This window comes from Artibeus jamaicensis, unplaced genomic scaffold (assembly GCF_021234435.1).
Source record: "Artibeus jamaicensis isolate MK-2021 breed Jamaican fruit bat unplaced genomic scaffold, CSHL_Jam_final contig_519, whole genome shotgun sequence".
Taxonomy (NCBI): Eukaryota; Metazoa; Chordata; class Mammalia; order Chiroptera; family Phyllostomidae; genus Artibeus; species Artibeus jamaicensis.
This window is the reverse complement of record NW_026521871.1, coordinates 9,747,426-9,763,305: the sequence shown is the minus strand read 5'-3', so window position 1 is coordinate 9,763,305 and position 15,880 is coordinate 9,747,426. Positions and strand designations below refer to the sequence as shown.

The window sequence follows — 15,880 nt, the reverse complement described above, 5'->3', positions numbered from 1 at the left end:
TTATTTTGGTTTATGGTATAAGTTGGTGGCCTAGTTCTTTTTTTTTTTTTTTTGCATGTAGCTGTCCAGATCCCCCAACACCATTTTTTGAAGAGGTTATTTCTACTCGATTTTATGCTCCTGTACCCTTTGTCAAATATTAATTGACCATAGAAACATGGGTTTATTTCTGGGCCCTCTGTTTTGTTCCATAGATCTATGTATTTGTTCTTATGCCAGTACCAGACTGTTTTGATTACAGTGGTCTTATAATATAGTTTGATGTCACATATTGTAATCCCTCCTACTTTGTTCTTCTTTCTCAAAACTGTTGAGGCTATTCAGGGTCATTTATGGTCCCATATAAATTTTTGAAATTTATGCTCAATATCTGTGAAATATGTCATTGATATTTTAATAGGGATTGCATTGAATCCAGATTGCTTTGAGTAGTATGGACATTTTAATAATGTAATTCTTCCAATCCATGAACACAGTATATGCTTCCATTTATTTGTGTCTTCCTTAATTTCTTCCTTCAGTGTTCTACAGTTTTCTGAGTACAGGTCTTTTACCTCCTTTGTTAGGTTTATTCCTAGGTATTTTATTTCTTTTTTATCCCATTTAAAAAAAATTATTTTAACTGTTGTTCAAGCACAGTTTTCTGCCTTTTACTCCCACCCCAGCCCCACTCTGGCTCCCCCATCTCCCTCCAGTTTCCACCCCCCCCCCGCCTTGTTTTTGTCCATGTGTCCTTTATAGTTGTTCCTGAAAACCCTTCCCCTTTCCCCCTGAAATTCCCTCCCCTCTCCCCTCTGGTCACTATCAGCCTGTTCTCAATTTCAGTGTCTTTGTTATATTTTGCTTTTTTTGTTTGTTTGTTTGTTTGTTTGTTTGTTTGTTTTGTTGATTAGGTTCCTGTTAATGGTGAAATCATATGGTATTTGTCTTTCATCGCTTGGCTTATTTTCCTTATCATAATGCTTTCTAGTTCTACCCATGCTGTTGCAAAGGGTAGGAGCTCCTTCTTTCTTTCTGATGCCTAGAATTCCATTGTTTAGATGTACCATAGTTTTTTGATCCAGTCATTTACTGACAGGCATATAGGTTGCTTCCAACACTTGGCTATTGTAAATTGTGCTGCTTTGAACATTGGAGTGCATAAGTTCTTTGGATTGGTGTTTCGGGGTTCTTAGTATATAATCCTAGCAGTGGAATTGCTGGGTCTAAAGGCAGATCCATTTTTAGTTTTCTGAGAAAATTCCATACTGTTTTCCATAGTGTTTATAAAGTACTTTATTTTTTTTCTTGCTATAGTAAATGGGATTTTTTTCCTAGTTTCTATTTCTGATATTCCATTATTGGTGAATAAAAATGGCTTTGATTTCTGAATATTGACTTTTTATCCCAGTGTTTTGCCAAATTCACTTATTAGGTTGAGTAGTTTTTTGGTGGACCTTTAGGGTTTTCTAAGTCTCTTTAAGAGGAACTGCTTGGGGCTTCAACAGTTTCTCCCACTCACTCAAATCATGCTGGCTTCTGTAGCCAGAAATTGTGGAGACTTATCTTCGTGGCACTGGAACCCTGGGCTGGGGGTCCTGGTGTGCAGCTAGGAACCCTTGTTCTCAAAATATCCCTCCCAAATTTTTATCCACCACACATGGGTGATGGACCAGCCTGTTCCATGTCTGCTTCCCTCCTACCAGTTTAGATGGATGTAGTTTCTTTAATTCTGTAGTTGTCACACTTCCATTTAATTTGATTTCTAATGGTTCTGAGTAATGGTTGTTCTACATTGTGGTTATTCTATATTTTAGTTGTAATTTTGATGTGATTATGTGATGAGGGGAGCCATGTCTCTCTACATCACCATCTTGATCAGAAGTCCTACATTTCTTTCTTAAAGGCTCAATAGTGCGCCTAAAGGGGATCTATGCTTTTCATGGCCTCTTAGTTCTGCTCTCACAGTTGGATCCTTATTAGCCTTCTTTATTTTTATGTATTTATTTTTAGAGGAGACAGGGAGGGAGGACATAAGAGAGAGAAATATCAATGTGAGAAACATCAATCAGTTTCCTCTTGTATTTGTCCTGAGCAGGGGCCAAACCCACAACTCAGGCAGGTGCCCTGAGTAGGAATTAAACCAGCAACCTTTCACTTTGTGGGACAACACCCAACCAACTGAGCTACATTGGCCAAGGCCTTTGTCAGCCTTCTGAGTTAGGGTAGAAATTGAAGTTTCAAACAGGAGAGAGCTGCCCAGGTCAGGAGTTCTCCCAGTGTCTCAGTACTCAGAGAGAATGTGCACATACCAAAGGGCTTGCAAGATGCCAGGATTTCCACCTGGGCTGACTATATCTAGTATCCCTTAACATTTGCACAGGTTGAGTGTTGTGCTCTGCTTTTACATTTTTACAATTCACCTTCCAGCTTACCAAAAATGTTATATCATAGTTATTCTATGACATCACATTTTTAAAGCAATTTAGGTCTTTACTGCTACTTAATTTAATCATGGCGCTTTCAAGAGTCCCAGCCATCTGCTTAGTATCAAGATGAAGTTGCATACCCTTTTATGTGACTATTGAAAATACTTCCTCTCCAGCCTACATTGCTTTATTCATCTCAATAGTTAATGATATTTTCACTGATATGTCCCCTAGAACAAGGGATATTAAAAAAGAATAAACAAATGGGATCTCATCAAAATAAAAAGCTTCTGTATGGCTAAAGAAAACAGCATTAAAATGAAAAGTGAACAAACTATATGGGAAAACATATTTGCCAATGATACCTCAGACAACAGTTTGATCTCCAAACTATATAAAGAACTCACATCACTCCACTCTAAGACAAGCAACCCAATTAAAAAATGGGCAAAGGACTTGAACAACAGATACTTCTCCAAGGAGGACATACAGAGGATCCAGAGACACATGAAAAGATGCTCAATATTGCTACCCATCAGAGAGATGCAAATTAAAACCACAATGAGATACCACTTCACACTGGTCAGAGTGGCCATCCTTAACCAATCAACAAACAGCAAGTGCTGGTGAGGATGTGGAGAAAAGGGAACCCTAGTGCACTGTTGGTGGGAATGCAGACTGGTGCAGCCACTGTGGAAAACAGTATGGAATTTCCTCAGAAAACTAAAGATGGAATTGCCTTTTGATCCAGTGACCCCACTGCTAGATCCTAAGAGTCCTGTAACAACAATTCAAAAGAACCTATGCACCCCAATGTTCACAGCAGCATTATTTATAATAGCCAAGTGCTGGAAATAGCCTGAGTGCCTATTAGAAAATGAGTGGATCAAGAAACTGTGATACATTTACACAATGGACTACTATGCAGCAGAAAGAAAGAAGGAACTCTCACCCTCCATGACAGCATGGATGGAACTGGAGAATATTGTGCTCAGTGAAATAAGCCAGGCCATGAAAGACAAATACCATATGATCTCACCATTAACAGGAACCTAATCAACAAAATGAACAAGCAAGCAAAGTATAGCCAAAAGCATTGAAATTGAGAACAGGATGACAGTGATCAGAAGGGAGAGGGGAGAGAATAAAGGGGGGAAAAGGGTCAGGGGTATATAGAAACAATTTTAAAGGACATATGGACAACAACAAGGGGGGGTTGGAAATGGGGGATGGAGGTGAGGAGGGCTGGGGTGGTGGGGAGGGGTGGGAGTAAAAGGAAGAAAACTGTATGTGAAAAATAATTTTTTTAATTGTAAAACTAACTAAATAAATAATAAATAATGACTATATATAAGAATTATTAGCTGCTTTTTTATTTATTTAAAGCAAATCATTATGAATTAAGATGAAGACTGATTTTAGATTACATCCTATTAATGAAGAAAAATCAAATGCTGAGCCAATTTTATCACCAATGGACCATAAAAATAATTTCAGCTAAATAATATTTCAAAAATGTCAGCAAATGAGAACATTTATATGTGAATTTCAGGGACTATTTTTTCATGTTAGGTTAAATTTTTCATCTTACCATTTGTATTTAAAAATTAGTAAACTTCCAAGTAATCGTGATAAAATCAGCTTTGACCTCTGTTAAAGAAATACTCAAATGAATCAACACCTCCAAACCTAGTCTTTGTAAACAGTGGTCATTCTCAAGATGCCTCTCCAAAAGCCCCTGGTAAAAGAGATCTCTGGGCCACTTTTACAAGCTTTCTACATCTTCATTACAAATAGCAATAAGAGGTAACAATATTTAGCAGCAATTTTGGGCTTGGTGTCCAAAGAGTTAGACTGCTCTCCTTATGTAGCATTTCTTGACACTTCTGAAATGTTCTGCCATGATTCCTTGAGTCTTTATAAACCATTAAAACAAAAGTCTGTAAAGTCAGCTCTCCCAGCCTCAGCTCTAGCATTTTCTGTTAGCTGAAATCCAAAGTCATTTTATGATTTCCATTCATATCACTACCTCATTTAACCCAATGACTTACAATTACCTTTCCATTTCCCAAGTAAGTTTCAGAGCCTCTAGGTTTTTGCAATTTTAATCTCATATTTCTTTTCTTTTTTGGAAAACCTGGTTTTTGACACAGACTTGAGTTCTTCCTACCTCCTTGTCTGTGTGAAACTGGGGATGGAATGGTATGTTTACTTACCCTTCTAGGTTTGCTCCTCTGGCACCAATCTGAATATGCATTCTTTACCAGACCTGTCATCACCACTTTGCCAATCCGAATATTTAGATTAAAAAAAAGTACTACTTCTAAAACTAAACAACCTGCATTGCTGCAGCCAGACGTAAACTCTCCTCCTGTCAAATCTTCAGGGTAGTTTTTTTAGTATGTTTCTTACATTACCAACTAAGTGGTCGGTATGCAGGAATGAAAGATACTTTGAATAGGCACTACATTTCGTGTCCCTCAGTGCCATGTGCTAGAAACAATGTTCAGTACATCTTAGGGGATTGCCATAATCAAACTCAATCAATGACAGCTTTATTCATCCACACAACTCTGCACCATTAAAGAGTTCAAGAGAGCCCTGGGTGGTATGGCTCAGTGGATTGAGTGCTGACCTAAGGACCAAAGGGTTGCTGGTTCAATTCCCAGTCAGGGCACATGCCTGAGTTGCAGGCAAGGCACACAAGAGGCAACCACACAGTGATGTTTCTTTCCCTCCTTTTCTCACTCCCTCCTCTTCTCTCTAAAAATAAATAAATGAAATATTTTTTTAAAAGTTTAAGAGACCCAATGTTGATACTTAATTGTTTTGTCAATATGTGACCAACTATTGCAGAAATTAACTTCTCATATATCTTTGATAATTTTGACAAGCAATATAGTCATGTAAACTTTATTTAAAAAGTATTCAAGTTGGTGATGATGAACCATGAAATATGCTAGTGATCCCATTTTAGTGAATATTAATCCATGCCTCTACCATTTAACAAGTTCTATGATAAATAATTTACCCACTGGAACCAGTTCACACAGCCTAAGGGATCCCCCCAAAACACAAAACAGAAGCACTCAAGACTAAATAGTTAGCAATAGCTATGTCCTAATAGATGTGCATGACCATTCCTAGGTTTAAATAAAGAATCAAACTTTGTCAAAGTAGAAATAAAAAAAATAAGAAATTGAAGTAATGGTATCAAGTATGAGCAATAAATGTTATGATTCAATACAATAAAAACATTCAATTAAAAAATATGAAAAGCTAATACTTACTAGTACTTTTTAGCTAATTTTTATCAGTCTGTAAGAAATATGATATTGTAAGAACTCATTTTTATTTTGTTCCTTAGAAATCCATTTTCTCCATTAGTCAAACTAAATGCAACATCAACATCATTATTACTATCATCATCATCACCATCATCATCACCATCATCTTTGTTTAGATTTCAATAATAATGGGTATAATTATTAACTATGTGAAAATGAATAAACAAAAACCTGATTTAATAAGGAAGTGAGAGGCTAGAAGAGAAAACCCTCATGCACATGTAGACCAGCTGACCCTAACAGGAAGAGACCTACCTTGCATCTCCAACCAGAAGTAGTACTACATTACTACTGCAGCAGGAGGAAGATTCCTCCTTACTCAATAACAGCTCAGCCAATGGGAGGCTGCCGTAGCTCAGCAATGAAAAGTCACTATACTTTGAACTTTCCGTTTCCTCCAGTGGACTCTTTATATGCAAGAGCCCCTTCCAAGTCCATAAAATTCTTCTCTCTACTTGTGTGTGGCTTACCATTAGACTGCATGTCCCAAATTACAATTTTTTACTGTTCCCAAATAAACTATTTTGCTAAAGAAACATTTGGCTGTCTGTTTTTTTGATCCAGGCACCTAAACTACATTACTTCATTTAATCCTTTGAGAACACCTCTACAGTTGGTGGTGCTGCCCCATTTTAAGGAAGAGGACAGTGGTAGAGTGACTGAAGTCACTCCCCAGGGGCATGCAGCTAGCAAGGGCAGGCTAGAGATTTGCCAGAGTCTGCCTTTGTCCTCAGCCTGCACTCTTTCCACCAGACTCCAATACTTTCCTCAAACATTCTTCTAACCTGACCACTTTTGGAACCCTTCAAAGTAAATCTCTCCGACAACTTTGGGCCAATAAAGGTCATGACTTACTTGCTGAAGACCATATAAATGTTTTATTTACCTGGACAGAGTCCATGGTGAGGGATGAAGTTTACAAATTGCATGGGAGTTTCAGTTTTAGAAGAGGCTTGCACTATCTCCCACCATTCAATGATAGGGTAGGGAGGAAAAGTTTAAGCTGAAACAATAATTTCCCCCAAACGTCATGAGTTCACTCATATCTGTGCCTCTGGTCTTCATTCCCAGAGGGATTCAGTCATCATCTGCAGGCCACCTTCCTACTGTGTTTGCTCAATGTTCTAAGAGGACTGCCAAAGGACTGCCAAAATGAAACCAGAAGGCAGGGCTGAGCAGGAAAACCCATTCTACATTTTTAGGCTGTCTCTGAAAGGAAGGGGTTAGATTCAAATCCGCTAGGCATTCTCTTTCTCATACTTCCACTTCTTGATGCAAATTTTTATTAATAATATCCATGTCAGCTTACAGATGAAAAGTTGGCAGAAGTAAGTACAGTTTTTGTTTTTTCCCCTGGAGAAATACACATATGTACACACATATAAATATGGAGTGAAGTAGATGCTAGATACTATTTCCCCTCTATAATGTGCAAATTTTCTGCAATGAGTATGCATTTATTTCACAACTTATAAAAATCATAACCATCATTTAAATATTTTTCTCCCTACTCCCATTACTTTCTCATCAAAAGCTGCATGACCCTTAAATCTGCTGCATTTTATAAGGCAATAAACAAGAGCAAAACCTAGAACAAGAATAGGGGTATTTAAGAGCAAGTAGTAGAAAAAAAATTTTAATTAGTGTGGTTATTATTTTCAGAAGCAAACTGATTAAAAGACAGGAGTAGATAAAAAATACCTCAAAGTCTCATAAGACCTATTTGGCTACTCATCAACTTAGTGATTATGCATATGTGAAAATAATGTATATTCAGGTACATGATTCATCTGTAGCCCAGTTCAGTTTTGAAAAATACAAGACAAATTCTTCAAAACTGGCAATGACAAATAATTTAATGGAACATATTACTATAATATCTTATAAATATTCTACAGCAACAGGTAACAATGATATTAATAATCACTGTCAACAACAATGCCTGACATTTATCAAATGCTTTGTAGGGATTAGGTAATGGACTCAGTACTTTAAATGCATAATGTCTTGGAATAATCAAAGAGCCCAATGACATAGGTATTTTTCTTTTTCTTATTCCTATTTCATGGATGAGGAAACTGAGGCTTAGAGAAGTTAAATAATTTATGCAAATAGCAGCAACGGGACTCAAAATCACTTTTGTCTTAAACACAATGCTAAAACCCAAATGTCTCCAAAATACCACTGAAATCAGTTAAGTTGGCCTCTCGGATCCACAGCCTCTGAAACAATTCCTTCTAAGGATAGACCAAAAATGTGGTAATGATAGAAACTTCAAAAAAATAAAAAACTTTTAAAAACTCTTAAAATTTGGAACTGAGGGGACTATTAAAAGTAAATGTTAATTCCCAAGACACTGCATTGCCACAGGAACTCATTAGAAAAATCCTGCTTCCCTTATTAAAAAGAAATTCTACCAAAGGTTTTCCCCGATTTTTTTTAGAATCTGTGCATCTGAACTAAAATCCTTGCATTCTTCTTTATTGTCTGTATATTTCATGATATCATATAAAGCAGATTACATGGGTATTTGGGAAAAGTATGCATGTAAACCATAACTTTCCAGTTACACTAAGAGTATAAAAGTTTATAACTCTGGACCATACCTTGGTTTTCATGAACTTGGAGTGACTTTTGTAAACTTCTATTTGTTTGATCTCTTCTTCACGGTCCTCAGTGTTCAGCACACCATTGGCTTTTAACATCTGGATCTCATCCTCAAGATCCCTTATGTTTCGCTCCAATGAAGCAATTTTTGTGTCCTGTTGGTTAAAATAAAGAAAAGGAAAAAAAGAAAGTTATTTTTCAGTATCATCAAAACATAATTTCATATAGAACTTTTGGTAGTAATACATTAACTATGATGTAAAGTAGCCTTGAATTCAGAACATATTTTTTCTCTTTTGAAGATCATTTATGAGATTATTTTTTAAGCTCCCAATAACAATCATATCTCAGTATAATACAGAGAATTACCTAGATGTATTTGTCTAATATCTGGGAATCAAATTACCAAAACAAGTGACAAAAGCGATGTAAAGTGTTCAAAAATAAAACACCATTTAAGTGACCGAATTGGTAACTTAAGATATAGTTTACTACTCTATATTCTTGAGTCTACTTTGTAAACACAAAAACGGTTTGTCCATGTGTGTATTCTGTGGCTGGCTTTATAAGGCATGCTTGGAATTTGACTGTGAGAGGAAAGGAAATTAAAATCTACTAATGGGGAAAAATTCTCATCTAAAATGCATAAGTAAAATTAAATAACAAAATCTTGACAGTATCAATGATACATTAAATATTTAAAATGTATAGCAACTGGAAATAATATATCACAATGCTATGATTTATTTGGCAAGCAGTCAGCTTCCTGTGTGACAAAAAACATTACTGCCTTGAAGGGCATCTCAAACCTATTCATTTACGGACTCAAAAAAACTAGAATGTGGAAATCATTGAGAAAAATCAACCATACCCACATTTTTTAAACAGGAAATGACATATTCTACACACAAGATAGAGAATAACAAGAAATGATGTATAAGAAAGTACAGAAGAGATAGCTCTTATACGGGGGAAAAATTCCCCAAACTTGATTATCAGACTCAAATCAAGGTTGTGAATGAAACATGGAAAGTTTCACTTTACGTTTTCTCACCATCACCATCCAACCACCACCTAATTGTACAATTCCAAGAGCTTATATACATTTATAACTGAATAATAATTAAAAATACAACACCAACTTAATTTTTAACAATTAATTTTCTAGGACCTAAAATACTAAGAGTTCTAAAAGTAAAGACAATGACTATGCTATTCAATTCATAACTAATTCATTAAAATAACTTAAAACAAATGACTCTATTCTGACTTTGTGGCTATTTTCTACTTTATTTTCCTGTAGTATGTAATCATTATTATCATTAACACTGTCATCATAGTTAAAAGGAAAACAAGGAGCGGCAACAGCCACTTATTGGGCTCCACTATCTATGTGCCAAGATGTAAGAGCTCACAATGCTAAACAAATTCTACTAATTCTCAGGAAAAAAAACCCAAGAAGATGAAATAAAGAGATGCTAAATTTTGCAAGAGTATGGACTGACACATTCTATAGTATTCCATTTGCCTTTAAAAACAGCATTTACTGCATTTTTTCCAGTTATAAAATACACTTTAAACTCATTGAAAATAGAGAAAATCCCTTCTAATCCCACCATGCAGAGATAATCATCACTAATGCTTTTATGTATAGCCTGCCAGTCTTTTTATGTTTTAGATGTAATTTCTGAAGTCTTATGTACTTCCAATTTGAGTGAGGGGGGTATTATGGACTGAATGTGTGTGCACATCCAAAATTAATATTTTGAAACTGTGTGCCCTAATAGGATGATATTTAGAAATGAGGCCTTTGGAAGGTAACCAAGGTCAGATGGGTCATTAAAATAGGGCCCTTATGATGGGATTAATGACCTCAGGAGAAGACTAACTAGAAAGCTTGATATCTCTCTCTCTGTCTCTCTCCCTGCCCCACCAACATGAGAACACAGCAAGAAGGGGACCATCTGCCAGCCAAAAAGGCAGCTCTCTACAGAATCCTACCATGCTGGCACCCTGATCTTAGACTTTCAGCCTCCAGAACTCTGAAAATTTTGGAGCTTCCAATCAAGATAGCAGAATAGGAAAATGCATTACTGGCATCCTCCTATGACTGTATCAAAATTACAACTAAACAGCAGAACAACCATCATTGACAACTACCTAAAATCTAGCTGACAGAAGTACTATAACAATGGCTATAGTAAGAAGCCATGCTGAACTTGAAGGAGGGGCAGAAACATGGAACACTTTGGTCCCACACCCACATGTGGCGATAAAAAGTGAGAAGGGATATCTCCCCACTTCAGTTCTCCACTCATGAACGACAGGTCTGGGCCCTACACCAGTCTCGCCAGCCTAGACCACCAGCGCTGAAAAAAGAAGTCCTCATAACTTCTGGTTGTGAAAACCAGTGGATTGTGACGGAGTAAGACAAAGGGCTTTTGGAGTCCCAGGCATTTCCCATAAAAGGCCTGCTCACTGACTCACCTGCTGACAGATTCACTCGCTGTGAGCTCCAGCACTGAGTAGCAGCCCAAAGGGCGCCAGGGACATAAGAGGTGGAACTGATTTGTCTTCCTTTAAGGCAGGGGCTGAAGGAGCACCTTTCCCCCAGACACTGTTCCTTTGCTAAGCCCTACTGCTTCAGATGCAGGTGAGAACCTTACCTGAGTCTCCATCAACCTGGCTCACACTATTCACCCTGCCCTGGTGCTTCCCTGAGACCCCATCCACCCACTTGCAGGACCATCCAAGCCACTTTCAGTGGCTTTTCCATACAAATGGCCTGTTTTGGTTCAGGCTCCATATTTCCTAAATATCTCAAGAACTCACAAAACTCATAACAAGCAGCATCTGACTGCAGTGTGCTCTGTACCTCTTGTTCAGTGGCCCCAGGCCTAGCACTAGTGGCAGCTGGACTTGGTACACACCCTTGCATTTCCTGGGCACCTCCAAACCCAGCACAAATAGCAGCCATCTGCAGATCACTTTATAGCTCATGACCTATGGCCCTGGGAAGGCAGAGGTGGCCACTGACTTTGGCCTGCATTTCCTGGGAGGCACCAGCCCCAGTGAACCCAATGTCCAGCCTCAGACCACAGAGTGCCACCCAACCGCCTCAACAAGTGACACACTCAAGGGTGGATTTGGCAGGCATCAGAGCCTCACTGAAGCAAGTTATGTACCTTGAGGTTGGCTTCTGCATAGCAGCAAGTCTGTTGTAGTCATGGCCGTCCTCATAGCCAACAGGTCTGGGGATAAATCTCCCCCATTGATGCACCAACAGCATTCAAGGCTCAATTACAACAGAAGGGTGCACACAGCCCATGCAGGGGGTGCACCTAGAGCACCTGGCTTGGGTGACTGGGGAAGCTATGCCACTGGGTCCTACAGGAAACCTACTACACAAGACCACTCTCTCAAGACTGGGCAACATAGCAGATCTACCTAACTTAATAAACACAGGGAGGCAGCCAAAATGATGAGACAAAGAAACATGGTCCAAGTGGAAGAACAAAACTCCAGAAAAAGAACTAAATAAAATGTATGCAAACAAACTACCAGATACAGAATTCAAAGCAATGGTTATGAAGATGTTCAAGGAACTTAGTGAGAACTTCAACAACATTAAAAAGGACATAGAAACCACAAAAAAATCAGAAATGAAGGATACAATAACTGAAATGAAGACTACATTAAAGAAAATCAATAGTAGATTAGATGAAGCAGAAGACTGAATCAGCAATTGAAAGATGAGATAGCATAAAACACTCAATCAGAGCCACAGAAAGAAAAAAAAATAAGTAAAGATAATATAAGGGACCTCTGGGACAACATTAAGTGTAACAATATCTGTTTCATAGTGGTACCAGAAGGAAAAGAGAGAGAACAAAGAGTTGAGAACCTATTTGGAGAAATAATGACCTAAAATTTCCCTAATTTGATGAAGAAAAAAGGCACAAAAATCTGGGATGCACAAAGAATCCCAAAGGAAATGAACCCAAAGAGGCCCATATTAAGTAAGAGACATTATAATTAAAATGGCAAAGGCTAAAGACAAAAAGAGAATCTTAAAAGCAGCAAGAGAAGAGAGGTTAGTTACCTACAAGGATCCCCCAAAAGACTTTCAGCTGATTTCTCAACAGAAACTTTACAGGTCAGAAGGGATTGGCAAAAAATAGAGATGAAAAGCAAAGACATGCAACCAAGATTACTGCACCCAACAAAGCTATCATTTAGAATCAAAGGATAGATAAAGAGCTTCTTAGGTATGACAAAGCTAAAGGAATTCATCACCATCAAACCAGTAGTACAAGAAATGTTAAACAATCTTCTTTAAAAATAATAAGGAAAAAGATTTAAAATATGAATGATAAAATATCAATAACTACACACCTATCAACAATTACTTTAAATGCAAGTAAGATTAAATACTCCAATCAAAAGACATATGCTGGCTGAATGGGTAAGAAAGCAAGACCCTTATATAAGCTACCCACATTTTTGTTTTTTTAAGACCTACTTAAGACTGAAAGACACACAGAGACTGAAATCAAAGAGATAGAAAAAGATATTTCATGAAAATAAAAATGAAAAGAAAAAGCTAGGCTAGCAATACTCCTACCAGACAAAATAGACTTTGAAACAAAGACTATAAGAAGAGATAAAGAAGGACCCAGCAATTCCACTTCTCAGTATTTATCTGAAGAAAACCAAAACCCTAAATCAAAAAGGCATATGCACCCATATGTTCACTGCAGCATTATTTACAATAGCCAAGATATGGAAGCAACCTAAGTGTACATGAATAAATGAAAGGATAAAGAACAAGTGGTACATATATACAATGAAGTACATTTCAGCCATAAAAAAGAATGACATCTTGCCATCTGCAACAACACGGATGGACCTATAGAATATTGTGCTGGCTGAAATGAGTCAGAAAGAGAAAGACAAATGCCATATCATTTCACTTACATGTGGAATCTAAAAACAAAATAAACCAACAAGCAGAAAAGAAACAGACTCATACTTACAGAAAACATTTGGAAGGTTGTCAGATATAAGGGTGATCAAGGGGGTGGGCCAAAAAGGTGAAGGGACAAAGAAGTACAAATTGGTAGATACAGAATACTCCATGAGGATATAAAGTACAGCATGGGGGATACAGTTAATGATATTATAATAAGTATCTGTGATGTCAAGTAAAAACTAGATTTATCAGGGTGATCACTTTGTAAGTTATATAAATGTTTAATCACTAATTTTTATACCTGAAACTAATATAATATTGTACATCAACTGTAATTTAAAAATAAAAATTACATTTAAAAATTTTTTTTGTTTTTTTAAGCCACTCAGTCTGTGGTAATTTTGTTATGGCAGCCCGAGATGACAAATTAGGGAGTCATCCTTAGTGACTCATTTGAGTTCTGAGCTATAAGAACTCTGTATATAAAAAGAGCAGCAATAATAAAAAGGCTATAAAAAAGAACTTCTAAAAGTTCATAAGAGGTTTCTTAAACAAGTCTTTTAAATCAATATTTTTTCTGACTACAAAATTGAGACATGCTCATTATAGAAAATTTGAAAAGCTGTAGATGATTATGATTGTCGAATATCCCACCACCCAGATATATCCATTAACATTTTTATTTAATACCTATTAAAGCCTTAAGATTCTTTTTTACTTTGCAACACAGAAATATCAATATGATATAAATACATTCCTTTTATTGAGCTCTAAGTTGACTACTGATGAGATTTACAAATATCTAAGCAGACTATTTATGAGTATACTGTAAGCTAAGTGTGGAAGGAAGGGCCAATGTTTCTGCTTTTCCTAAATAGATCTCCTAGAAGTTCAGACCCAAGTCTGAAGTGACCATATTTATACATGTACACATGTATAAATATGTACATATACATGTACATTTATACACGTGTACATGTATAAATATGTATGTGTATACTGCAATACCCTTTGCAATCCTCATATCTCATACCTTACATTTTTATAGCATATGGTTGAATTTCAGGTCTCAATCATGTAGGCAAAAAAAAAGAAGAAGAACCCCTCAGCTTTCCTCTGATTCAACTCTGGATGCTTTATTTAGTTAGCAATGACCACAAATGCCAATTGCTAAATGGGTTACAAGGAGTTTTTCACTGAACTTTAAAAAATCACAACTGCTAAAGAAAGATCAGAATTGAGTTAAGCTAGGAAATATCTTAACATGGAAAATCCCCTTGAATTATAAACATCTGAGTTAAAATTTCATCAAATGGTTAAACACATTTTGAAAATACTATCTTTAACTTTAATTAATTTTCTTCAATTAACCAACTTTCCTTTTCTTCACAAACTTCTATCTTCCTTTAACCATAGGTGTCCCAAAACAGAAGGAGGAGGAGAAAGGAGGAAAACAAAAGAAAAGAGAGAAGCGGGTATTGTGGAAGTCACTTTAACAAGGTTAACTGTTTTCTGTTCTGATTAATACTTCTTTTCTTACATTGGAAGTCAATATAAGGGCAGCAGAACTTATACCTGAAATTATGAGCATATAAAAAAGGAGACAGGAGAATATCATTAAAATCTAGATAGGAGAACAGATAGTAAATACATAAACATGTTAGATGGTGTATTTATTGTGCCCAAGAAGATACTCAAAATGCCGAAACTGAGAAAGACATGAGGAGATACAAGCAGGAAAAATAATTTGAACAACATGGCTGCCATGGGCACAGTTTCCCGACTGACTCACTTTGAGCAGTTCAGGGAGAAGAAGGCTTATCCTTCTAAAACTAGATAAATGCCTAAAAACTTATTTATAGTTAAGTAGAACCATTGAAGGAAGCTACTTCATAAGTCCTCATGTCTAATGTGGTCTCTGGATTCTGCATTTTAGGAAAGACACTAAATGCACATGCTCACTGACTCTAAGCACTGGCCTGGAATAGAGAGAAAAAAATGAAATAAAGACACACACCATGACATCATGAAAAGGAAAATTTTAGAAGGTAGAGCAACATTTTACTCCCAATTATCAAAGGTTTCTTCATCCGAACATCTTTAAATATTATTTAAAACTGGTATTTTTAAATAATATGTGTAGTGATTTTTAAATAACCTTGATAATGTTTCACAAATAAGCAAGCTCTCAAAGCAGAGAACTGTAGGCCTTCCTCAGAAACAGGGAAAGTGAAACACAACACAGAATACCTTTTATGTCCACAGAATCCAAATACTCTGTGGAAAGAAGGTTCCGCGGTCAAACGGGTCTGGGAAATACCCACTGGGGCTCCCAGTGCATAGTAGCATTCATGGCTCTGGGAAGTCCTGCAGCAAGGTATTTTATTTTATTTTATTTTATTTTATTTCCCTACTATTATTCCTATAGTAGTCAATTCTTAGGAAAAATAAATTAGGACTTTAATGGTCACATTAAGCTCACAGTAATATATAAAAGTGAAGAGTCAAAACAATAATTTGGATTCTTCAAGGGAAAACTCGCCATG

At 36.6% G+C, this 15,880-nt stretch overlaps 1 protein-coding gene across 1 annotated transcript in view; it reads right to left on the bottom strand.

The window, feature by feature from the left end:
- Nucleotides 1–15,880, bottom strand: part of ERC2 (ELKS/RAB6-interacting/CAST family member 2) — a 982,831-nt gene that overhangs the window by 649,938 nt on the left and 317,013 nt on the right. Inside the window, exon 7 of the mRNA XM_053669554.1 lies at nt 8,362–8,517. Coding sequence (XP_053525529.1) covers nt 8,362–8,517 — 156 coding nt within the window. The remainder of the gene's footprint in view (nt 1–8,361; nt 8,518–15,880) is intronic.